General features: G+C 39.2%; 2 protein-coding genes across 5 annotated transcripts in view; one reads left to right on the top strand and one right to left on the bottom strand.

Moving 5' to 3' along the window:
- Nucleotides 1–23,899, top strand: part of cacna2d3a (calcium channel, voltage-dependent, alpha 2/delta subunit 3a) — a 128,425-nt gene that overhangs the window by 75,322 nt on the left and 29,204 nt on the right. For all 4 annotated transcript variants that reach the window (XM_025059138.1, XM_017036189.2, XM_025059136.1 and 1 more), the window contains 14 exons: nucleotides 532–665; nucleotides 7,815–7,886; nucleotides 8,194–8,274; nucleotides 9,110–9,184; nucleotides 10,716–10,799; nucleotides 10,965–11,036; nucleotides 12,410–12,471; nucleotides 12,575–12,642; nucleotides 12,970–13,015; nucleotides 13,225–13,322; nucleotides 13,921–14,014; nucleotides 14,205–14,300; nucleotides 14,479–14,600; nucleotides 15,765–15,842. In XM_025059138.1, coding sequence (XP_024914906.1) covers nucleotides 532–665; nucleotides 7,815–7,886; nucleotides 8,194–8,274; nucleotides 9,110–9,184; nucleotides 10,716–10,799; nucleotides 10,965–11,036; nucleotides 12,410–12,471; nucleotides 12,575–12,642; nucleotides 12,970–13,015; nucleotides 13,225–13,322; nucleotides 13,921–14,014; nucleotides 14,205–14,300; nucleotides 14,479–14,600; nucleotides 15,765–15,842 — 1,182 coding nt within the window. The remainder of the gene's footprint in view (nucleotides 1–531; nucleotides 666–7,814; nucleotides 7,887–8,193; nucleotides 8,275–9,109; nucleotides 9,185–10,715; nucleotides 10,800–10,964; nucleotides 11,037–12,409; nucleotides 12,472–12,574; nucleotides 12,643–12,969; nucleotides 13,016–13,224; nucleotides 13,323–13,920; nucleotides 14,015–14,204; nucleotides 14,301–14,478; nucleotides 14,601–15,764; nucleotides 15,843–23,899) is intronic.
- lrtm1 (leucine rich repeats and transmembrane domains 1) overlaps nucleotides 17,756–23,899 on the bottom strand; it is an 8,384-nt gene continuing 2,240 nt past the window's right edge. Inside the window, exons 2-4 of the mRNA XM_008318233.3 lie at nucleotides 22,532–22,916; nucleotides 21,728–21,933; nucleotides 17,756–20,011 (exon numbers count right to left, since the gene is read on the bottom strand). Coding sequence (XP_008316455.1) covers nucleotides 19,470–20,011; nucleotides 21,728–21,933; nucleotides 22,532–22,916 — 1,133 coding nt within the window. The 3' untranslated portion in view covers nucleotides 17,756–19,469. The remainder of the gene's footprint in view (nucleotides 20,012–21,727; nucleotides 21,934–22,531; nucleotides 22,917–23,899) is intronic.

The following is a 23,899-nucleotide window of genomic DNA, read 5'->3' as shown; positions in this document are numbered from 1 at the left end:
AGAATGACGACATAGTGCAAAGAGAAAGAGAGAGTGGCCGACAGACAAGGAAAGATGCTGAGAGATGCTACGATGCATGAGCCAATCAGCGTGAGGGACAGAAGAGCATGTTAAATAATCCAATAGTACACCGAGTACACATTGTATTAGCCAATAGTATGCTGTGTACAATCTCGTCTAGGTAAACAAAGCTACCAGTGATCGTTCGCAAATGCGCTGTCCATTTCAATTTCAAAACGAGAATCCACTTTTTTTTAAGCCAAAACGTTCGTATGTCAAATTATTTTCTAATGTCTTTTGACTCTTCTATTCCCTTTTCTGTATTTGCAGTTTAATAATGGTCTTCTGCTTTAACAGACACAATTTATCAAATTATCAACATTGTTAAAAAAATGTAAGGGTCTACAATCCCTGTTACAGATATTTCAGTCGAAGAGATGATTACAGCAAATTCAACATCATTTTCACAAACCTCTGCACCTTTTCACATTTTTTTTTTGTCTTCACCTTTACCTTTTCTCTTCCTCCTAGGCTACTTCACCCAGATTTCCACGTTAGCAGATGTTCAGGAGAACGTGATGGAGTATCTCCACGTCCTTAGTCGTCCCAAGGTGATTGACCGTGAGCACGACACTGTGTGGACCGAGGCCTACATTGATAACACTGTGAGTCGACAGCATCATCTCTCTCTTTTGGCAGTGCCGTTGTCCTTTCTTCACCCCCCCGAAAAGTCACTGTTAGACGAGTGATTCAGAAAGTGTGGCCTTTCAGAAGGAATGGAAGAACAGCAGAGGGAAAAAAAAAAGAGCAGTGATCAGAAGCCGTTTAAACATGTGTCTCAGGCTGTTTGTGTGGGAGTTGTGTGTAAAAGTGTGTGTTTGTGTGTGTGCACAGCAGATGGAACTATTAAGTCAATGGGGCTCCAGTGTGTGTTTGAGACTCATGAAGCTTGAGTAGAACAGTGTTGATCTCAGATTTCACCATAAACCCTCTGACACTGACGGAGGGAATTGAATGCACTCAGTTTCTTTGGCACAGCAGGCTGGAACTAATACAAAAGACCAATATGTGATTTTGGTTTTCACTGGAATGGAATGGATCCAGAAAAGAAATGTCATTGATTTTTAATCACTCGGTAATGTGTTGACAGTAAACTTTTCGAAACATGAGTGCAACTCAGTTCTACATAGTTTTGGGACGTAACACTTTCAAATCATAAAAGGTTTCAATTCATGTTAGTTGTCTTCACCGTTGTTTTCAAATATATCGGTAATTTTTACAGGGCTTCTCTGTGTCTAAGTGTTGCAGGATTGGGAACTGGATAATTCCAAGTTACGTAGATGAGAAATGTACAGCAGAAAGAAATCAGAAGTCAGAGAAACATGACCATAAATCAGGGGTTTTAAACTTTTTTTATGGCCTGCAAACCACCCAAATGTGGCCCAAAAATCTAATGTGAGTACAATGTACTCTGAGCCTTGGCTGTTAGTTAAGCAGTAATATTCCAAATTTGCAGAATTAAGTCACACAATAATAAAATGATAACGCTGAATTTGCAAGAGGAAGCCAAAAACACGGCTGTTAGTTCTGCAAATTTGGAATATTACTACTTAACTAAGTCACATGATAATAAAATGATAACACTGAATTTGCAAGAGGAAGCCAAAAACAAACAACCCAAATACTTTGTAAATGCAATAATCAGATTTGCTGCATGTTAGGAAAAGTACTCGACCATTTTAAGGTGTCAAAAACCTCCTCATTCCTTCTTTTCCTATCCTCATTATCCCTACAACTATCTCAGTCACATTCATGTCGTTCTCAGCACAGAGTTAAAGGTGAGAACAGAAGTCCTGCTCCCCCTGCTCGACACTCCATCACCATAAACTCACTGCGGCGTGGACGCTGTCCGTGTTCTTTAAGGTTTAGTGGAGGTCGCAGGCTGTTGATGTAAAGCCCCCAGTGAAGCTGCAGCTCTTTGTTCAGTAGAAACCACACTGAAAAATCTTTCTGACACTTTGAGGCGCGGACGTATTGACCCTGTCTCTCCTCTTTTCCCCTTCTTCTTCCCTTTCCTTTTCGACCTGCTCTCTTTAGCTTCCCCAAGCACAAAAGGTAAAAGGAGAGAGGAAAAAAAAAAACAATAATCAAAATGATGTTAGGCTGTTCGGTGTATCGTGCTGTGTTACAGTTCTGGTGTGTGTTCATGTGCATGTGCATTTTGGTCTTGGGTCTCTGCTGTGTATTGCAAGCAAATGATCCCATACAACCATGTTGGCGAATGACATTTATGTGTGTGTTAGTGTTGTTTTGTTTCGTCCCTGTCCAAATTCAAAAAGAAGGATGTGCAATAATGAATCAATCTGACGTTTTTTTTTTTTTAGCATCAATATTAATAAGATGCTTATACTGTATATTCTTATTATTACATTGGACCATATATAAAGAGTGGACACAGCTAACGCCATTGCAGACTGTGGTTCTCCTCTAGGCTAGCGTTAGCATGAGGCTGCTTGATTTATATGATGACAAACCTGTTGTATTTAATGTACTTCTTGGGGACATATTATGCAAAATTGACTTTGTCAGGGCTTCGGCACACAGACTTGTGTCTCTGCCATGTCAGTTTTGACAATTGAGTAGATGTTTTATAACCTGCCAAAATCTGGAAACTGTTCGGATGTATTTACTCTGTGATGAAACCAGGTGATTATAATAACGCCATATCTGGGTAGCTCCACCCAGCGCCACCCCTTACCAAATAGGGGCCCTAAGCAAAATTTACCTAGTAACCCTTCCACCCCCCATCCATCAAAACCATTGATGATTGACAATCATTGTGTCGTGTCACATTACAGCTTTAGCCGTTACCTTTGCCTCGCACTTAATGGTGCACATCATGTGTCTCATATTGCGCAGGGGTGCACATCAATTATGCAGTTGGCGCAGTGGTGAGCTGCATCAATAACACACCAAGTGTGCATATCGCTCCAAATAGGGCCCTTCTCCACCAGTGTGGTGACCTCCGCACAGTGCACGTGTTATCGCTCCAAATAGGGCTCTTCTCCACCAATGTGGTGACCTCCGCACAGTGCACGTGTAGAACCTCCAAGTTTATACTCGGCCGTTGAATTTCTTCTTAAACTTCTTCTTCTTGTTTTTTGGTGTGCTGTACTCTTTACCATACCTGCCAGAATGCCATACCCCTGCCTCACTCCACATAAGCAGTAAAAAAAAAAAAAATTCACATGTGCCTGTCATAATTTGACATTTTACCGTCAGCCATTTCTCTTTCACAAATAAAAGCGCATAATATGTCCCCTTAATTATTCAGACGTTTTCTCTCATCTAACCAATACTAATATCTTTCTTTACAATGAGAAAAAGGGCTAGTTATTGGTCATCTCTGAGTCCAAAAAAATTGTGAAAAATAGTAAAAATTGCTTGAAGTCTGCAGGTGCATATTAGATGTTTTTTTAAAAACATAAATGCTAAAAGTAAGGTTTAGTGAATTAGGCTTAACCATTAGATACAGACAAGCAACTGCATTATTTGCAGTAATAATGCCGTTGCACATTGATGAAATTGTCTCCCATAAAAACCACAGATCCTGCATTCCACTATTTTAACAACGGACCTCTGTTGAAACCGGTCTGGTTGTTGCACGTCTGCTCAAACCTCATTCATCACTGAAGACCGCGTTGCTTGTTCTGCACAAGCATCTGTGGACTTGTCACTGTGACCGTATGTTTGTGATCACTTTGTGTTATTTTCAGTACGACACAAGATTGTTCTGTGTTCATGTTTGAGTGGAGTCTACGGAATGATGATTTTCGTTCGGTGTGAAACCTCAGAGTCATTACTGATTGAGAGGATTTGTTCTTTTAGAATTTTTTTTTCCTGTGGTTGCTACTATTAGTGGATTGGAATAAGCAGGTCATTAATGATAACGACGATAATGACATAATCGACCTTTGCCCTTCACTTGCCAAGCTGACCTGAAATGTCAAACAGCCATATATTGGTCCATATTTCAGAGATATTTTTCTGTGATGGAACTGAGTTGACGGTCTGTTTGATCATATTTGGGAACAATTGATTTTTGCTAGCTCTTAGCTATTTGTCGGCTTTTGTTGTTTAAAAATTGATTTGAGAAGCATTTGAAGCCATTTAGCTTGGTCCTTTTTTTTGGTGATTGATAGATAGCTGATGATTTCATAGTTATTTTAGTGAGTTCTGGCAGAATTTTAGCTTTTTCTTTTGCCTCGTCCTAAGCTATTTTGACCAATTTTTACAATTTCTGCTCATCATTCTATCTTTTCAATTCATTCTACCATTTTTCATATTTCTCTCAATTCAACCCAATAATCTTTATCTTTCCCAATCATCTCTTTTTTCTTAGTTTAGTTTCCATTGTGATCATCGCTCCTCTCCTGTTTTCCCCCTTCCTTTTTCACTTGTACTCCAGCATCATCCATTATTCTCTGGCTCACTTGGCTTCGTTTCCTACTCTGTCAGATGAATTGACACCAGAGTCCTGGGACAAGGGAAAGGACGATGAAAGAATGAATAAGTGAAATTTGAGTATAGAGACTATTTTGAGAAATGTGTGTGTGATTTCATATGCTCAAATCGTTAGATGTTAAAACCAAGCTAATTTTGCCCTATGGTGATGAACTGGAGAGCTAATGAAAATATCACAGCGCTTAAATATACACTCTTGTGCTTAAGTTAAAATATTGACTGAGGTAATGGAGAGCTTTGACAGATAATTCCTGAATATCTGAGCACATATCTGAGCTCTGGGTCTGTGCCAGCGCTAAATCCCACAAGGTTCGTCTGAGTTTGCCCACTTCAAACCCAACAGAGTATTTTAGATCTTACACTTAAAACAAACGAGCCTCGTAGTTGAGTCTGATTTTGTTTGGTTCTCAAGAGAAAGTGGATTTGGCCCAGATGTTTGCTGAGTCCCTACCTTACATTAGAGGTCACAGATTTGTATGGTAAGTAGACTTCTTGTGGAAGAGCACTCCCTTAGGGATTTAAGGGCAGAACATCTTGCTCAGGGTTCAAGGATTCTTTCTTCCTCCTGGGTTAGAATAATTAAGCACAGGTGTGAAGGCTGTTGGTCCATTGGGTGTAGAGCATGCGAGGGTCAGCTCATAATGTGGTGTTAGCACTAAATCTGACAGACGCTGCAGCCTCATGCATTTCTTTATGCTAGTTAAAAATATATGAGATCATCCACTGCTGGTTTTGAGGTCTGCAGCTATCCTTCAAGTAGCTGGGTTTTGAGGTATTTTGTCTAATTTGTTGTAATTGTGTCGTTGTCATTGTGTATTTGGACTTACCTAACTTACCTATTGCTAGACTGTTCCTAGATGTTTAAACCCCAGTGAACATTCTGGATTTTCTGCTGGAAATATACATGTCAAAAAGTTCTAAGCAATTGCAAACACATCTTGTATGTTTTGTGGTGTAAAAACAAAGCTAACAATTGGGCCACTTCATCAGATAGGATTAAGTTATGTTTTATTACTGAGTTTTACCCCTTTTTGTACATAGGACTATTGCCCCTCCCTGAACAGACATGTCAACACATTCACAGCCAATGCTTCAAATCAACACTTATATTAAACACTAAATTCTGCAAAATTGGTTTTCTCATTGAACAAAGGAAATACTACATACTTTACAAGTACTACTTACTACTTTACAAACTAGTGCAATTTCACACTATGTGAAAAATACAAAAAACAAAAAAACAAAAACAAACACTGGCTTTTAAAAAAATGCTATATGAAAATATATACCGTATTTTCAAGACTATGTGGTTACGAAGTATAACATACACCAGCCAAAACATTCATAATGAAGAAGAAAATAACACATATAAGTCGCTCCGGAGTACAAGTTGAACCAGTGCCCTCTAGCGGCTGTCAATGTGAAAATAATGAACATACATACATATGTATACATTTTCAGGGATACAGGAGTAGCAGATACTGGTATACAAGCCTAGAGTGCCCTCTAGCGTCTGTTAGTGTGAAAATAACATGTCAAATTCTATATTTTAATATATGTCGCACCTGACCAAAGTTGCCCGCTGCTCACCTCGGTGATGGGTTAAAAGCAGAGGCTCAATTTCATTGTATCCCTGTGTTACAATGACAATAAAGACTATACAAAAAAAGTACAAAAAAAAACTATAAAAAATAGTGCAACTTTATAGTTTTTGTTTCCCAACAGAGGCTTCAAACACTTTTGCACTGCCTTTTATATCAAACAACTCAGAACATTTTCCGCCTGCATTAAAAAGAAAAACTTGATTAACAACAGAAACCTATCTACCGAACACCAACCATTCTTGATTTATCTGCTCATCACCATGTTATGGGGACGCACAGTGGAAGTGATTCCCTATGTTTCAGTAACATTGATATATGATCCAATAAACCTGAGCTCAGATGAATCTCTCCTTCATTTCCTCTGATCGATCCTGTTCTCCAGCAGCGAGGTCCTCTGATGTTCCAGCCGCCTTGAACTTTTTTTTTTTCCTTTAATGTCCTTCTCACCAGTTTCTGCCATAGCCATTATCAACCGTCTGAGCTTCAGTCACCACTTTGTTTGTTCCAGTCAGACTCGTGGATGGTTATCAGTGTTCCTCTCATTACATGTTATTACTCCGGGGAAAGTGGGTGAAACTGCAGGACTGCAGGAGAGTTTTAAAGTGGAATGCCCGCGTTCTCCACGTACAGCAAATTTATGCTGGACATAAAATAAGATCCAACATGATTTGTTGGTAAAATAAACACAACAGTTTAGCCAATTATGTGATACAGTTCAGACGTATATACTTACGCAGCCAGCCAATGTCAGCGCTTTAGGCTATGTGGCGCTGTTTTGCAGGTTAGCCTATTGCTAACTGTGCAGTGGAGTTAAGAGAGGCGTAAATGCAGCTAAGCCCGTATTATGACGAAACAAGTGGCACATCCACTCACCAAGCAATAGTAAAAAAGGAATGCGGTTGTTTTAAGGTGGAATGACTGTCAGAATTTTGTGCTAACAGAAGACAAAGACATTTAACTGAGCGTCTTTTTCATTGTAAGTGGGCCAATTCACTAATCTAACAAAGATTACTGCTGGAATTTGATTATTTTATTAAACCATGTGAACCAGTAAACCAGTCTACATAATCCAGTATTGTTGTGACTACATTTGGCTGCTGTTAGATTTTAGGATGTTTTCAGATTTTGTTCAAATAGCAGAGAAAAGAACATGGGGAAGGGCAAGATAGATAGGTCCAAGAGGAGCTAGCAGACATTTTGCTACTGCTGGGTTCTGCATCACTGAACAGTGTAAGAAGGAAAAACATTGTCTTTACCCAGAGTGTTGGACAAAGGCAGTGCTGAAACCAGTACTCCATATGGACTACACCAAACAGACACTCATATCAGAAGAAAAGTAAAGTCCAAATCCATTGGTACTGTAGGGTAAAATTTGTACCTTTCACGTCAGTGAATGTTTCAGTGATATTTACTTTAGGTTAGGCTTCACATTTTTATCTTGATGCAGCTGGCAGCTCAACAGATAAGTAACGTAATTACTTCAACAGTCTGTAGGGAGAGAGGAGCCATAGGCCTCTGGATCAGATTATAGTGAGTCAGACTGTGTGTTTTTGTGGAAATGGTTCTAAATAATGATCTACTAGAACACGTTCAGATTGTTTGAATGTTTCATTCCATAATTAATTGAGTTTTGTCCTCCCGTTTCTCCCTCTGCCTCCATGTTACCTTTGACTGTCTGGGTGTCAGCTGGAGGACGGTCAGGGTCCAGTTCTGATGACCACTGTGGCCATGCCTGTGTTTAGTACTAAGAATGAGACTGTAAGTAAACACACACACACACAAACAAACACATTGATGGTGAATGATCAGCTCGCAGCCTTAAACCCGTAATTGGGTTTTCCTAAATCCTTCCAATTTTCAATCAACACTTGCTCAATTCTGGATTTACAGACAAAAACATGCAAATGAGAAATTAATTGTTCATTATGTTTGGATCTGATAGAAACTAATTACAGTTTAATTGGATTCTGCAAATGTAGAAACAGCAGAGCATGACAATTCTCAATGAGAGAAAAAAAAATTAATATATATAATATAATATATAACATCTCTAACATGCTTCCAGAGGAACCATGGGATTCTTCTAGGTGTGGTTGGAACAGATGTCCCTGTCTCTGAGCTGCTCAAGGCGATTCCCAAATATAAGGTACCACACACATCTGGTTCATACATCAGTTATAATAGAGTGGGTTGAATGATTAGGTTATGTCCATGTAGAGTGGCCACATGGTGTGTGAGTCATTATTATCATTGAAGATTAGGACGTTTCTTATTCGTCCCTCAATTGGAAAATCTACAGTGAGTATTTGCAAATGACACAAGCTGCCACTAGAGACACCATTAAGTTGGTGGTTCTTCTGGGAATCGAACCCAGGACCCTCTTCTCGCAAAAACAGTAACGACTTCACTGTGTAACTTGTTACTTGATAATCTGTATGCTGTCATTTTAAAGGTTTTGTTTTGCACCTCCAGTTTTCATATAAGGGTCACTTGTTAATCATGTGACTTTACTAATTTGGTTAGCTAAAGGCCTACCTTAATATGAGGTCATATTGTTTGTTTGCCTGGTTTGTTCAACTGTTTTCCAAGAGGAAAACAATCTTCACATAAATACTTCTTACATCGATCTATGCATCTATCAGTACAGCGGTACAGTGTAGTTATCGAGTTCAACAGAAGACAAATTAGAGTTCATTTTTGTTTTCTTTTGTTTGAAAGAAATTACTTCTAGATTCTATTCCATGTCATGATGTGAAAATTGTACTTTTTTTTTTTCACCAGTGCTTTTTCCGAGTCTCCTCTGCCACATGCTGAGTCCTGTATTTGATTTTACTCAGACAGTGTGGTGTTTCATGATGCAGGAACTAAATGATGCCAAAGATTAAGCAAGTGCCACCGACAAAGAGCTTGATTGCCTGGGATGCATCGTGGAGCATAATCTGTCTCATGTTTAATTATTGTTTTGTGTTCCTTTCACACAGCTAGGCATCCACGGATATGCGTTTGCAATCACCAACAATGGCTACATCCTCACACACCCGGATCTGCGACCTTTGGTGAGGTTCAGGATCTAGCACTTAAATTTTGTTACTGCACGGTGATGACGATTAACTTAAACTGTCTATATGTGTGTGTGTGTGTGTGTGTGTGTGTGTGTAGTAGCAGTTGTGGTGTGCAGGCTTTGTTTACACGCTGTGTGTTGGCAGCATGGTGTTATGCAGATGAGGCGGAGAGTGTTGCAGGCCTCCACTGTGCTGAGTGAATAGACACAGATACAGGCTGTGAATGGCTGTGATTAACTCCATTGTATTCTGACAAGAGGATGAAGGAGAGAGAGGGAGTCAAATAGGAGTGGGGGGGGGGAGATTGAGAGACCTGCTGGATGTTAGGTAAAAGGTGCGGAGTGAAACATATGGGTAGAAATGTTGGCGAGACCACAGCGCCGGCCAATGGATTTAATGGTGGCTAATCAAAGACACGAATGGAGGGAGTTAAGTAGCTAATGAGAGGAGGGAGGCTGATGGAGGAATGGGAGTGGGGGGGGTGAGAGGAGATGCACACTAGTTCTGTAGCCTCTTTAATGTTCACATCAATCAGGATAGGAGAGAAAACAGCAGCGAAGAGGAGTGGAGAGGGAGGAAGAGGAACAGAAAGAAAAGGAGACAAATTTAGAAAAAAGTCACATACGTAATGTAACTTTACATTAAGTATTTGTCTCTGTGAACCTCACTGTTTTAAAATGTGTTTTAAAATTCAAATTACCGCCTTAAAGACCCATGTTACAGGGAAAAAAAGTGGTAAAGGGAAGTCACGGTTTGGCGCATATCTCGATACTGACATCACGGTTTGGTACTTTTTCGGTATGAAAAGAAATGTAGTGACAAAATAAAATGACAAACTAAATATATACATAAAAATGTACACATATGTATACATATATATATGTATGTGTGTATATGTATGTGTATATATATATATTTATATATGTATGTGTATATACAGTATATATATGTATGTATGTATTGGGTTGGATAGCTTCAAGTCACAGCAGGAGGGAACGCTCTTTAATAATTAGCATTACGTAAACACATGTAGCTTACATAGTTAATGCAAAAGAAAAAAACGTAATGCTTGCAAAACAATTTGGGAGGAAAAAAAAAAAGATGTGATCCAGTAAGCCTACTCATAATGACAGTCCTGCTCCACCACCGCTTTTTTAGATCCTGATTTGCATTTAAGAAGATAAGCGCATCGACGTGGGCTGAATGAAGACCTGTACGACGTCTCTCCCAGTGTCAGCCACTGGGGCGTTTTTCTTCAATTCATAATACGCCTGTGTTAACTGCTAACTAACTGATTAATGTGAAGGTGCTAATTTAGTGAGCGAGGATAGTGAGCGACGATAGTCTGTGTGTGTTGACGACCGAGCGACGGTCCTGTCACAGTTGCGCTCCAGTGGAAGTCAGAGTTCCCCTAGACACTTAATGGTACACCTAACTATATCTCTGCTAACTGGTGTTTTCTTTTTTGACTCATTTGGGCATGAATTACTGTGGGTTTATTTTGCATCTGTTTACTTGTTTCCAGTATGGTGATGGTAAAAAGCGGAGGAAGCCAAACTACAGCAGCGTGGACCTGTCTGAGGTGGAGTGGGAGGACAAGGACGACACGGTCAGTGAGGCGATAGGGCTAAATGAATGTTTAAAGCTGTGGTTTGTAACAGGTGCTCATTCAGGTGCTGTGTTGGTGTTTGTCCAAAAATTAAAAACTTAACATCAGCTTACTTGTCTGAGAAAATAAAATCTGATGTGTTCATTGTTTGATTTGAATTGATAGCTGAGAAATGCCATGGTCAACAGGAAGACGGGAACGTTCTCCATGGAGGTGAAGAAGAGTGTGGACAAAGGGGTGAGGAGTCCAATGTTTTAAACCATAACACAAATAACATGTTTATTACATTTAAGGTCATTCTAAATTTTGAGCCTTTGAAAATCCTGATTAGGTAAAAGTCATTTTTTCCCCGAGTGGATGCTGCACCGGACACAGGGATGGAAAGGATTTACTCTGGGATTGTTTGGAATTTGATCATTAGCCCTTTGTGTGTCTGTGTGTGTGTGTGTGTGTGTGTGTGTGTGTGCGCATAAGAGAGCGAGCCTCTTATCTCTGCTGAACACATGTGGCTGAATTCAGCAGAGACAGAGCAGTTCTGTGATTTTGCAGCAGCTCTGTGGAAAAATAGAGTGGAGTTCATGTGCATTTTCACTTGTTTTTGTTACCTTTTAAGAACCTTTTCTGAGATCAACATTAACTTCATCAGGCCTGTTTGTCCTAATGAGGATCAAGGTCTGCTCAGGTTGGGGCAGAACCTTATATTGAGATTTCTGGTTGTAGTTAGGATTAAGGTTAGGTAATACTAGGTTATGCTGATATTAATAGGTTAAATTTAAGGATGCCTCAATACAACTTTTTCATGTCTGATACCAGATGCTGTAACTTGGAGTCTGTGCTGATGCCGATATCAATCCGATCCTTTCTTTTCTCCAGTGTGTTTACGGCATGTTGTGCAAAGTTAAGTTGAGCATTTGGCCTTAGGTGTCGGATCAGACGTGCTCTAGTTGTTAGTATCCGATCCTGAAATTTTAACCAGTCTCGGATCGAGCCATCCGTAGTTTGGAGTCTCCAAATCTCAGGCTGAGCTGTGCATTTAAAAAATGAAAACTGCATAAAAACAAAACATTTCGTATGCCAAAATGAACATGTCCACATAAGAAACCCCACCTCCAATACATTTCTAATAACAAAGGTGTGTTTAAGGAACCTGGGGCAGCCTCTGTGTTACGTTGCATTGAGTTACATCCCTTCCTTGACCTCCATCTTTGTTTGTTTGCTTTGTGTGTGAGCATGTTTTCACCAGGCTTTCTCTCCCAGTCTAAAAAAATCAGGTTAGGCATAAGGTTAATTAAGCACTTTAAATAAAACATAGGTTTAAATGTGAGATTGAATGGTTGTTGTCTCTAAATCTGGCCCTGTGGTGGACTGGTGATGACTGCTGAGACTCCAGCGCCGCATGCTGACCATGAAAAGCATCGACTGTTAGAGCGAGAGTCGGTGGATCAGTGCGTGAAAGATGACAACTTTTGCATTTATGTTACTAGTAAGCGCGAACCCACCGCTAGATGGTGCCAGAGCTCAGGGAATAAAAGCAAGAACACTGCCCTAACTCAATCCTGCCCTTCATGCTGCAGCTCTAAATTCGTGGTTCTTTACGTGTTTTGTTACAGAAACGTGTGTTGGTTTTGCACAATGACTATTACTACACTGACATCAAAGGAACACCTTTTAGGTGAGATAAATGAGAACACTTTTTGAAGTGGGAAGTTTTACCTTCATGCATTTTTACGACAAGATATTGATATTTATTGATGTCTTTGCTCCTGGTGTTTCAGTCTTGGAGTTGCTCTTTCCAGAGGTCATGGGAAGTTTTTCTTCAGAGGAAACGTCACAGTTGAGGAAGGTATGGGACACTAGTTAGAATTATTTTTGTACATGTTTATTCAAGAGTGTTTAGATTAATGATTGATGATCAATATTGTAGCCAAGAGACTAGCTGAAATCATAATTTTGTTACAGCCAAATATAAATTCAAGAGTAAGAAGAAGAAAGTTGGCGAAGCTTCAATAGATGACTTGCCTTTTCCTTACACTCATAAAGACAGTTTTTAGAAGTGTGAGTGAGAAAGAGAGAATGAGAATAGAGAGTGTGTGTATGAGAGAGAGAGAGAGCTGTAGATGTGTGGTCAGATTCTAACTTCATATCTACAACATTTTGGTTGTGGTTGCAGGTCTTCATGATCTTGAACATCCGGATGTGGCTTTAGCAGATGAGTGGTAAGATGTTTTTTTTGTTGTTTTTTTTTTTTCATGTTCCTGAGTGACTTGTCGTATAAGTCACATGCAAGTTGTGCCATTTACGTTTGTGTATGTGGAACTGAATAGCTTTTGCTGAGAAAGCCCCATAAAGGTATCACTGTTATAGGTAGTAAATGATAAGACATTTATTTTGGTGGTGTTCTTATAACAAATGTTCCATCAAACAGGACCTACTGCAACACAGACGAGCATCCAGAGCACAGATATCTGTCCCAGATCGAGGCCATCGGACTGTACCTCAGTGGACACGAGCCTCACCTGCACTGTGAGTTCCTCTGACAAACCTGCTTTAGTACTCTTTCTTAAAAATGCTCTATAATTGTTTCCTTATCTATCAACTTTTCTTAAAAAAAAAAAAAGAAATTAGCTGCTCACTCTACCTCATCTATATTTATTAACAAAATCATTATTGTTAGCCAGAGGTGGAAAGCAACAAATTACATTTACTCACGCTACTGTAATTGAGTAGTTTTTGAGTAATTTGTAATTTAAGTAGTTTTGGAAATATGTAATTTTACTTAAGTACATTTTGACTCAAGTATTGTACTTTGCTACATTTAAAAATAACTTGTTACTGAGTAATAAAATTAAATGCAGGGAAAATGAATGTGTTAATTGAAAAACAATTGCGTGGGTTTATGCGCACGGATTTCCCGCTGTGTTAATGTAGCCAGAGAACGTTGACTATGAGACAGGCTCTATTCTGTCATCTTCCCAGTTAAAGTGTCTTTCAGCCAACAATGTCGTTAAGATGTAACTTACCCTCTGTTTTGTACTTATTACATTTAAAAAGATTACAAGCCCATTTCCATTTGTGTGTTGGTGGGAGTGATTAAAGTGTGACTTTCTTTTTTTTCTTCCAGGTGACAAAGAGCTGATACAGGAGGTTCTGTTTGATGCTGTAGTGACTGCACCTTTGGAGGCCTACTGGACCAGCCTGGTGCTCAATAAATCTGAGTTAGTGACTCCCTCTTAATTGATGTGCTAAAATCAACTGCAGCTGTATATTACTTTGGGAGTTGTAAAATGCAATGATTTACAGTTGCCCGAGCACCGGCACAGCTAGAGGCATAAGAACGCAGAAAGTGAAGGAAAATAAGTACTGTATCATGTTACCAATTGTGTGAAAATGTTTTCTAATCTGCAGAAACTCAGATAAAGGTGTTGAAATTGCCTACCTTGGGACAAGAACAGGCCTCTCCAGGATTAACCTGTTTGTGGTTCCTGATGAGCTAACAAATCAGTAAGTACTGTGATTTCATTTATGGTGTATAAATGTGTCGTGACATGTATGTTTGGTGCCAGGTAGTGAAAAGGTTTATAGGTTTAAATTATCCTTGGATTACCAGAGTAAGTGTGTATTTCAGTGGTCTCCCTTTAATTGCCTCTAATGTCACTGTTTTTTCCCTGTCTGGTTTAAGAGACTTCCTTACAGCGGAGGACAAGGAAGGCGTATTCAACGCCGATCACTTTCCTCTGTGGTACAAGAGAGCAGCAGAACAAGTTCCTGGAACTTTCGTCTATTCCCTGCCCTTTAACACAGGTCAGTGATCTAAAGATCTCACCTCTAATAAAGTCAAAGAAAGACCTGTGAATTCTGAAAAAAATTGCACAATGTTTTTATATTGGCTGAGGTGGAAACCTGCTATGTGTGATATTTTTATGTTAGTTTTACTTCGTTTTTGTTGTTTGGTTTTTTTTAGCAACTAGTTAATTCTTTACTTCAGTTTCAGTTGAAATCCTATGCAATCCTTAGATTACATTTACATTGACATGAGGTTCATCTCTGTGATTTATCACCCTGACATTTACATTGACTTAAATTTTTGCACACGAGGTTCATCTCTGTGATTTATCACCCTAACCTGCTGTACATCTATTACATTATTTTCTCTCTTCCCATTAATAAAAAGTAAAAAAGAAACACAAGATTTCCTCACTTCATGATGTTACTGCTTTGGGTGACTAAACTCTAGGTGGTAATTATGTCTATATTTGTACCTGAAATCAGGATATTTATTTTAAATAACCGTCACTAATGATGTAATGTACTGTAATAAAAGTCAAGTGGACTCTGAAGTATTTTAAAATTGGATTTGTTTGTTCGTGTGCACAAACAAATTAGTTCTGTGATTTAACTCTCTCCTCTAACCTTCTTTCGCCTGTGTTTATTTTCTCTCTCTCCCTCTCACTCCCTCACTCTCGTTCCACATCTCTGCTTCCCCTTCCTCCCTTTATTAATTCTGGGCTGTGTTCTTGTGGAAACGACTGATTGCTGTGGGCTGAAACCAGATACGTTCAGTGGAGGTTCAGCTCCGGTTCCACAGCCAGAAAAGACAAACATACACTTAAGAGCAGGGGAGAGAGATGACGACACACGGACACACAATCACACAATCACACACAAATATTTGTCTTAACTGCTTTTTCCTCCAGAGGCAGTACGTGTTCTCGTCTGTCTTCGACCCTCAGGCTCTTCATTAGTGCCAGCTAACAGGAGCGATGTGAAAGCCTCTTATTTACTGCTGCCGACTTCCTGTTACAGCAAAAACCATGAAACATGAATCTGTGGAAATCGCCGGTTCTCTCTGCAATCACCCTGTGGTCGGTCGAGGGCTGGTGTTAGAAATGATGATATGACCGTGATGTAAACTCTCCCTCTCTCTCCCTCTCTCTGTCTCCGTGTGTATGTGTGTGTGCGGTTTAGGATCAGAAAACAAGAGTGTGGTGTTGGCCAGTACAGCCATTCAGCTTCTGGATGAGAGGAAATCACCCATAGCTGCGGGTAAGTGGGAACTGAAGCGTTCTTCTCTCACTGTTTTAATACAGCCTTTCTCACATGCTGCTTTGGCAAATCAAATGTACGTCCAGATGTGAGATGTAGCTTTGAATTTGCATGTATGCATATGCCACGTGACCATTCACCTACACTATAAATGCACATATGGTGGGCTGGAAAACGCTGGAAAATGCAACGTGCAAAGGAGCAGCTTGACTTCTCACATTCACTGAAAACTGACTGTTCTGCAGTACAGTGGCGCAAGGCTTGATGTTTAAATATGCATATTTAAAACACAGGTGTCAAACTCAATCTAAAGATGAGCTGTAACTGGCCTAGGACCAGTGTTTATTTATAAACCGATTTATAAGTTGATGCCGAGTTGAATCATCAAAAGTTTTGTATGACAAATTACTGATACAGAAATATGTGAGTGAGCATGTCAATATTTTGTCAAAGATTTATATGTATATATATATATATATATATATACCATGGTGTGTTCAATACTTTTTTCCTGTGTTATTGCACTTAATTCCACATAATCACTATTTATGGATTTGAATGTTGTGATTTCTTTTTATGTGTGGATTATTTAAGTTAATACCAGTGTCTGGAAGAAATGTCACATGAATTGCATCTTTGGAAATAAATGTAATGACAAAAAAGTTCATGCGTTCAATACTTATTTCCCCCGTTGTATATATATATATATATACACATATATATATATATATCAGTGTGTGAATATGTTGACATGGAAGCAGTGCATTGTGGGTTCTGCTGCCCTGCTGGGAATGCAGTGGAGCAGAAGAACAGAGATGCTGGAGTCTGTGATGAGACACACATATTAGACTCACACACCAAATACACCCTTCACATGTGCGTACAAGGGAAACAAATTCTTTTTCTTTTACTATTTGTATGACCCAGTGATATTCCTGTCCAGTCCGGTCTGGTCCAGATTTCTCTGCTCTTGTTCTTCACTGAGCTGCAGACTCTGTATAAAAAAAACCAAACAATGATAACTGAACAAGACAGGCTGATGACATCACACATTTAAGCCCTGCAGGGGTTTGCTGGGGTTTCATACTTTATTCCTGTGTGTGTGTATGCGTTCGGTCACATACCCAGCCACGTGCCCCAAATAACCACAGACACATTCAATTACATTACAACCAAAGGCTGCGCATCTTTGAAAGACATCACTTTTTGAGCTAATATTGATTTTTTTTTCTTTAATGCCTTTATCAAGGTATTCGCTTGATGTTTAACTATCTGTTTTTAGCTATTTTTTCTGTTCACATGATCTTATTTTCTATTCTCTAGCTCACCTTTACAGCACCTGCTTTGCTATTTTATTGATTTTATTCACTAGATTTTGACAATTTTAACCATTACCTTTATTTCTGCATGACAGCAAAACATTGATGTTCATACATTCATTTATTTCTGCCCATTTCTAGGAAACTGAATCCCTTTGACTATCATTGAAGTATGTGTGTTTTGGTTAACTTAGCTATAAGCTAGGCTTTAAGCTAGCTTTTTTGATTTGACTACATATGTGTGTTACTGTGGAATTTCATTAAGGCATTTGTGGGTACAGTTGGGTTAGGGTTAGGTTTTGGCTACATTCTAAATATGCATATTTTTATTCTATGCATATTGTGCGCTTTTTCAATCATTTATTAGCACCTGTGCTATTTTTGGTGACATCGTTATTTAGCCTACAATCTGTAACAAATATATAGTTTTTTAACATATCACTATAAAGTATTTTTTATTTAAGGATTTAAAGCAGTTTAGAAATGACTAAATGTCCATGTTTAACAACATTGGCAAAAATAACAAAAAAGCCAAGTAGGTCTAACACTGTTCAGTTCAATGTAGAAGAAGAGATAAAATATTCCACACCAGCATGAACAAAATAACCCTCTTTTATTACAATAGTTTCTCCATTTAAAGACTGTTGTGTTAGCAGTAGATTGTCACTGTCGGCATCAGTTAACATACAGTAATAAATTCAAATATTTACTTTTATATAATACATACTGGAGGACATGAGTATGGTTATGTAACCAGCATCCACTCACATACAGAGTCACGTCATTAGTGTGTGCTTGTGTGTCCACGAGTCCATGGTACGACTTCATATTTTTGTCCCGTTCCATTATTGCTTTGATCAGTTTTCATCCTGTCTTTAACCTCTCCATAAAATCCTACATACAAATACTTTTACGTTTTATGACAAACAGACTAAAGTTCTCTATAAATGTGCATGTAGGAATCATAAGTTCAGCCCCAGTTTAGTGCAGCTTACCATCGCTTGTGCTTTTAATATGAAATTGCTTCAGTACGTCGAATACAAAAGAACAAACAAAACACTAAAAGTTGGGTGTTCTGTGGTAGCTTGAAGACTGACACGTTAATTTGTCTTGATTATGTCAAGACAGCAGCTCTTTTACACCAAAGACATTGGAATCAAAGTTAGCTCTGATCCCATTGTAAAACTTATCTTGTTCTATATACTGTCCTGTGCCAAGTCACTTTCACCAAAATGTCATGTAGTGATATATAATATTGTTTATATATCACTATAGGTCTTATCTATTAAGTCTTCTGCTTTGTTATCTATTTTAACATAACTGTTCTACCTGTTGTATTAATCAGGTCTGTCTAAACGTCACACACTCAGGGACAAAGGAAACACAAACTACAACACAACATTAGCTGCTCACTACAAGTTGTCACAGACTGTAAATCAGGACCGAAAACCAGAAAGATGATCAATTCTATAACGTTATTACCCATCTCTACTCCTACTAAGGACTTGACTAGTACAAGTTGTACTAGACTGGACTACTCTCTATTTACAAATACAGAGTTATAAATATAAATAAATTTCTTCTTTTTTATAATATGCATTAGGACAGAATGGAATTCAAATATATTTATATATATATATATCTTTGGCGTCTCCATAAAAAACTCACATATACAGAAGAGTAGTTCTCAAATGGTATAGCCTTAGTACTTTATATTTTACCTGAGTGTTTGGTCTCTTTATTTTGGTTCCATGAAGGTTTGAATTTTACTCAATCATGTTGCCTAAATAGGTAGTTTAATGCAAGAGGTGGAATAAATGGCTAAGAATTTCAATTAAATTATTCCTACCCTTGTAGGCTAAGCTGTACTGGAAGTAGACCAAACCATTTTAAGTATTTTTTTCCTGTAGAAATAACCTTCTTTATACATTAAGTTAGGAAGAACATAAATAATGGCCAAATCCTCCCAGGTGTATCACAAGAAAACCACATATACAATATTGTCTGGGTTCATCGGTCCATGATTTCAGGCCCCAAGAACCACCTTTAGGTCAAGACCCACCATTTGAGCACAACTCTGGTAAAAGATACTGTGATCAGTGCATAGTCAAATACCCATTAATGTTAGCTACCAGTCTGAGAAATGAGGCGAAACACGAAACATGTCAAATATTTCCACTCATTACAGTGTGTTCCTTTTGTTAAACATACATGAACAAACACAAATGGCCTCCAGAAGGGGTTCAGGTTAAAGGGTTGAGGTTATTTAGAAGTCCACTGTTCTTTTTTTTTTTTTCTTAAACCTTTCTCAGGCAATAGCGTTCTCCAAAGGTTCTTTTTCATCCAGTGATGCACTGTCTGCCGCCTGCACAGCAACCAACTCCTCGTTCTTCTTTAGCTCCCGTTGGTATCTGGCCATGACGGCAGCGTAGGCACAGCCATACACAGCGGCCGCCAGCATCATCAGACACACAATACCACACACTACCCCGGTGATGATGACAGTAGCGATGGCGTGCCGCAAGTTGACAGGCCGTGGTTTTTGCTTACTCTCACACTCAGGCACAGTACCTGCTCCTGCCCCTCCTCCTGCCCCTCCTCCTGTCCCTCCTCCTCCTCCTGCATTGCCACCTTCAAAGCCCTCACCCACAACCACAGGGACGTGAAAAGCCTGGTTTCCATGGGCAGAGCCTCTGAGGAGTCTCTCTGCCTCCAGGTGTTGGATGTTGGCGAACAGGTAGTGGTAGCTTGTTGTCATGCAGGCGCTGAAGAGCTGGTAGGGGATTTTCTGCAGGTCTTTTTTCTTCATTTCTTCAGGCTGGGAGCACAGCACCTCGTCCAACACTCCACCTGGAGTTTAGAATTTCACACAGTCAATGTCATTGCTCTTGTTTTAACACAAAATCAAGAAACTTGCCCATGAACACTGCAATTCCAAGAATCCAAGTTGGATTTAATGGCATAGGAGGCCAGATTTTCTTCTAAGTATTTGCTCCAATAGTCTACTTTCTGGTACAGGCGTCCTCGACCTATGGTCTGTCGTGGTTTCGTCACCATCTCCCACAAATGTATTAAGAAAGTCTTGTTCCATTTTGCACGGAACTAGTTAGCAAGCGGGGCAGATGTTTGTATGCCGTACACTGGGTTGTTCTACATTTGCATTATTTCCTTTGTGTTGTTTTTGGGAACTTCTTGCCCTACATTATGGCTCCTAAGCCACTGTGTTAGCGTAAGTGAGTGAAATAGGTACTTATGTACAATATGCGAGTTCTGACTTACAGCGAAAATCGAGTTGTACGTCAAAGATCCCATAACATATTAATTGTTCCGGCCCTCTAAAACACTCCCTTATTAGTGATAATAACACTGGAAATGCTTTTAATTGCTATAGAGACACACAAATGTTTTTATAGTATATAAGGATTCATGCGATATAAAATAAAATGTGGTTTTAATTATGAGTTCTTACCATCGAGACAGACGATACAGTGGCGGCTAATGGCAGCATGTGTGGAGGAGGATTACATAAACTTAGAATTAACTTACGTATTTTTTAATTTTCTGTTTTTTATTTATTTTTCTTTTTTCTTCTTTCTTCAGTGGGCACGGCGCTTATATTTATCGACAATTCCACTCACTTTTATGTGACTCATCACTATCATGAAGAATAATGCACAGAATAGAAAGAAAATTACGTAGATAACGAAAAAATATGGAAGGCTCGAGGGAGATGCGTATGGAAGTCGACGAACACGAAGTGACCAACTTCACTAAATGCTTTATTTAAGCATTTCTTAAATACAGTGTTTAATGACTCACATGTTTGCCCCTTGTAAGAGAAGTTGGCAGCTTGAAAAGCTGAAGGAATCAAGTGTGTTGGTGATATAATAGAGTTAGGACGCTGTGTTGTCTGCTGTTCAGTTCTCTGTGTATTTGCTTTGACTGTGTCACCAATTTCTACTCTTCATGCCTGATAAGCCAGTTCTCCCTGTAAACACATCCTTGTATCATGATGCCATTGTTCTGGTTCACAGTAATTAGAATTTTCAGGCTTTAAGACAAACACAGTGTCAGGGTAAGGCAGGCACGTAGGCGGGAAAAGTCAGCAGCGAGGGGGAGGCCAGCGTTTACTGTACACTGGTTATTTTGTCTGCTGATGGCTTATCAGGCGTCGAAAAAACTTTAGGTTTGACTAGAACTAAAGCTAAACCTCTCATCAGTAACTTTGGTTTTGACATAAAACCTTGCGAACACAACACAATTTTGACATTTCATCTCATCTGTCTAAATTCTGGAGATGCTCAGCTCTGATGTAACATTGTCGCAGAGTGGGTCACATTTCACGCCCTTTGACCTTTGTTGAGCTAGACCACATTTTTAAGAACCTCATACTGTTTAAACATTCTTTAATGACATCTGTTTCCAATCTTTTTATTTTACATATTAGCTACTTAGCTGGTCACGATGGGCAGAATTAAATATTACCATAATCTAATATCTTGCCCAGCACATAAGAACACAGCAGACATGCACTGGAGTCACTGCCCACAGCGAATGTGCTCTGACCTTTAAAGACGTAGGTTTCCAGCCAAAGTTTTAGGCCGATGAGCTGACAGTCGCACTTCCAGGAGTTTCCTCGTAGAGTGAGACTGTCCAGACGGCTCATGGACTCGAGCAGGGAACGGTCCAACCGCGTCATCTTGTTGTGAGCCAGTCCCAGGTGACTGAGGTTGGTCAAACTTTCCCCAAAAGTTGCCGGTAAACCCCATAGGCTGACAGGAAGTGACATCACAGGAAAAAATGAGAGGCGATACACAAATCAGATTTTTTTTTTTATTGAAGAACCGTTCACTATGTGATTGATTTTGTGACTAATTATAGAATTGCTAGCTGTTCCTGCTAGCTAGTGATTTACCTTTTTGGTACTTAAAATTTAATTCTTAAAAACTGGAGCTAGCATTTTGTTTGTTTTTGTGAAACTACTAGCAAACTTCAAACTATTTTGTATTGTTTACTATTTTATCTGTTCTTTGCTTATTTTGTTAGCGCTTTTTAACCTTTCTGTTGTCATTTCAAATAACTGTTTTAGATATATTGCAATTACTTAGTCTTTATCTTGATAGCTTTTTATATATCTTTTGCTTACATTTTCTGTTGCATAACATTTAGCCAGCTAACATTTGGCATTTTTTGCTAATTGTTTTAGTACCCCTTGGAGCTTTTCTCTCAAATTGTACTGCACTTATCTTCATTTTAACTGCCCAAACCCCATCCACTTCGAGCCTCTGTAGCCCACGTAAACATGTCTGTCCTCCACATAGACATTTCAGCAAAGTCATCATATGTAATGTTTCAGATTTTTGTTCTTACCTATTTTGTGACAGATCAAGGTGCGTCAGTGTTCTGATGGGTGCTAGCATCCTTTTGTCCAGGTCTTTCAGGCCATTGTTGGCCAGACTGAGGCGCTGTAGAGTCCTCACACCTAGCAAAGCAGTAGGTGAAATAGTTGTTATGGAGTTGTTGGATAAATCCAGAATTCGGACCATTGGTATTTCCCTGAAGGCCATGGATCCCAGTCCTCTGATCCGGTTATCCTGGAGGTAAAGTTCCTCGGTGTCTGGATGGAGTCGACGGGGTATGTCGTATAGACCCTGACCACGGCAGTCCACCACATTGGTGTTGCTGTTGCAGGTGCACTCTTTTGGACAGGCATGTGACGAGGAGAGGAGGGACAGAAGGGCACACGCCAGAACCACTGGGAGACAAAGTGTTGGGTTAGGTTGATGCCTTTAGTGGACCGTGAGGCATGTCATTATTCCTGGATTGTATTTTGCGGACTATAAGTTGCACTGTTTTTCATACTTTTGCTGGGTTTGCTTATACTTAGGTGCGACTTATATATTTAAATATATAATTTCACATGTTTGTTATTTTTCCGCTGACAGCCACTAGAGGGTACTGGTGCGACTTATACCCTGGATCGACTTAAATGTTTTTTTCTTCTTCATTTTGCATTTTTTTGGCTGTTGCGACTTAGTCTGGAAAATACGGTACTCTTTACAATTTGTCTCTAACATTTAGGTTTTTGTTAATAGTTGTTAGGCCTAGCTAAAAAATTTTTGTAAACAAAAAAAAAATTAAAAATGCAGTCCAGCTTTTGTGAGCAAACCAATTGATTGAATTTGTTAGCTAATGTCTTGGTGTTTGGGATAAATACCAAATCTATCACAAACTACCTGCATCAAGTTTTTATAACCACCCCAAACTTTTAGCTTTGTATTTTTGCTATTTTTAAGAGTGTAGAACCTTTTTTAAAAAAAAAAAAAAAACAACAAAAATGTGAACTTTACTAAAAACAAAACCTCCCACCCTCTTCAGACCACAGCCTTGGAGAACTTCTCCAAAACCTTCTAACCCCTCACCCACTTCACCACCCACACAAAAATCCATACTCAGCAAACATGAGTTATCTGATTCCCTGGAGGATTACTTCACATATCCATTCCATTAGTATTTATAGCAGCAGCAGCAGGACTCTGTCCGGGCTGGTAAAATCAAAGCAGGCTCAGTCTACAACACCTGGAAATGGAGCCACACTGCTCAACCTGATAAATAAGCTGCACTGTGGTTTGGTTTCCATAGGTACAGAGGTTTAAATGAGCAGCTCCACTGCCCTTTTCTCAGCTGGGAATATTTAGTGTTTTCCCCGATGGGATTTATGCAGTTTTTCTCCTTCAC

Source organism: Cynoglossus semilaevis, chromosome 10, assembly GCF_000523025.1.
Source record: "Cynoglossus semilaevis isolate Cse_v1.0 chromosome 10, Cse_v1.0, whole genome shotgun sequence".
Taxonomy (NCBI): Eukaryota; Metazoa; Chordata; class Actinopteri; order Pleuronectiformes; family Cynoglossidae; genus Cynoglossus; species Cynoglossus semilaevis.
The sequence above is the reverse complement of the archived record's forward strand: the minus strand, read 5'-3'. Positions and strand labels throughout refer to the sequence as shown.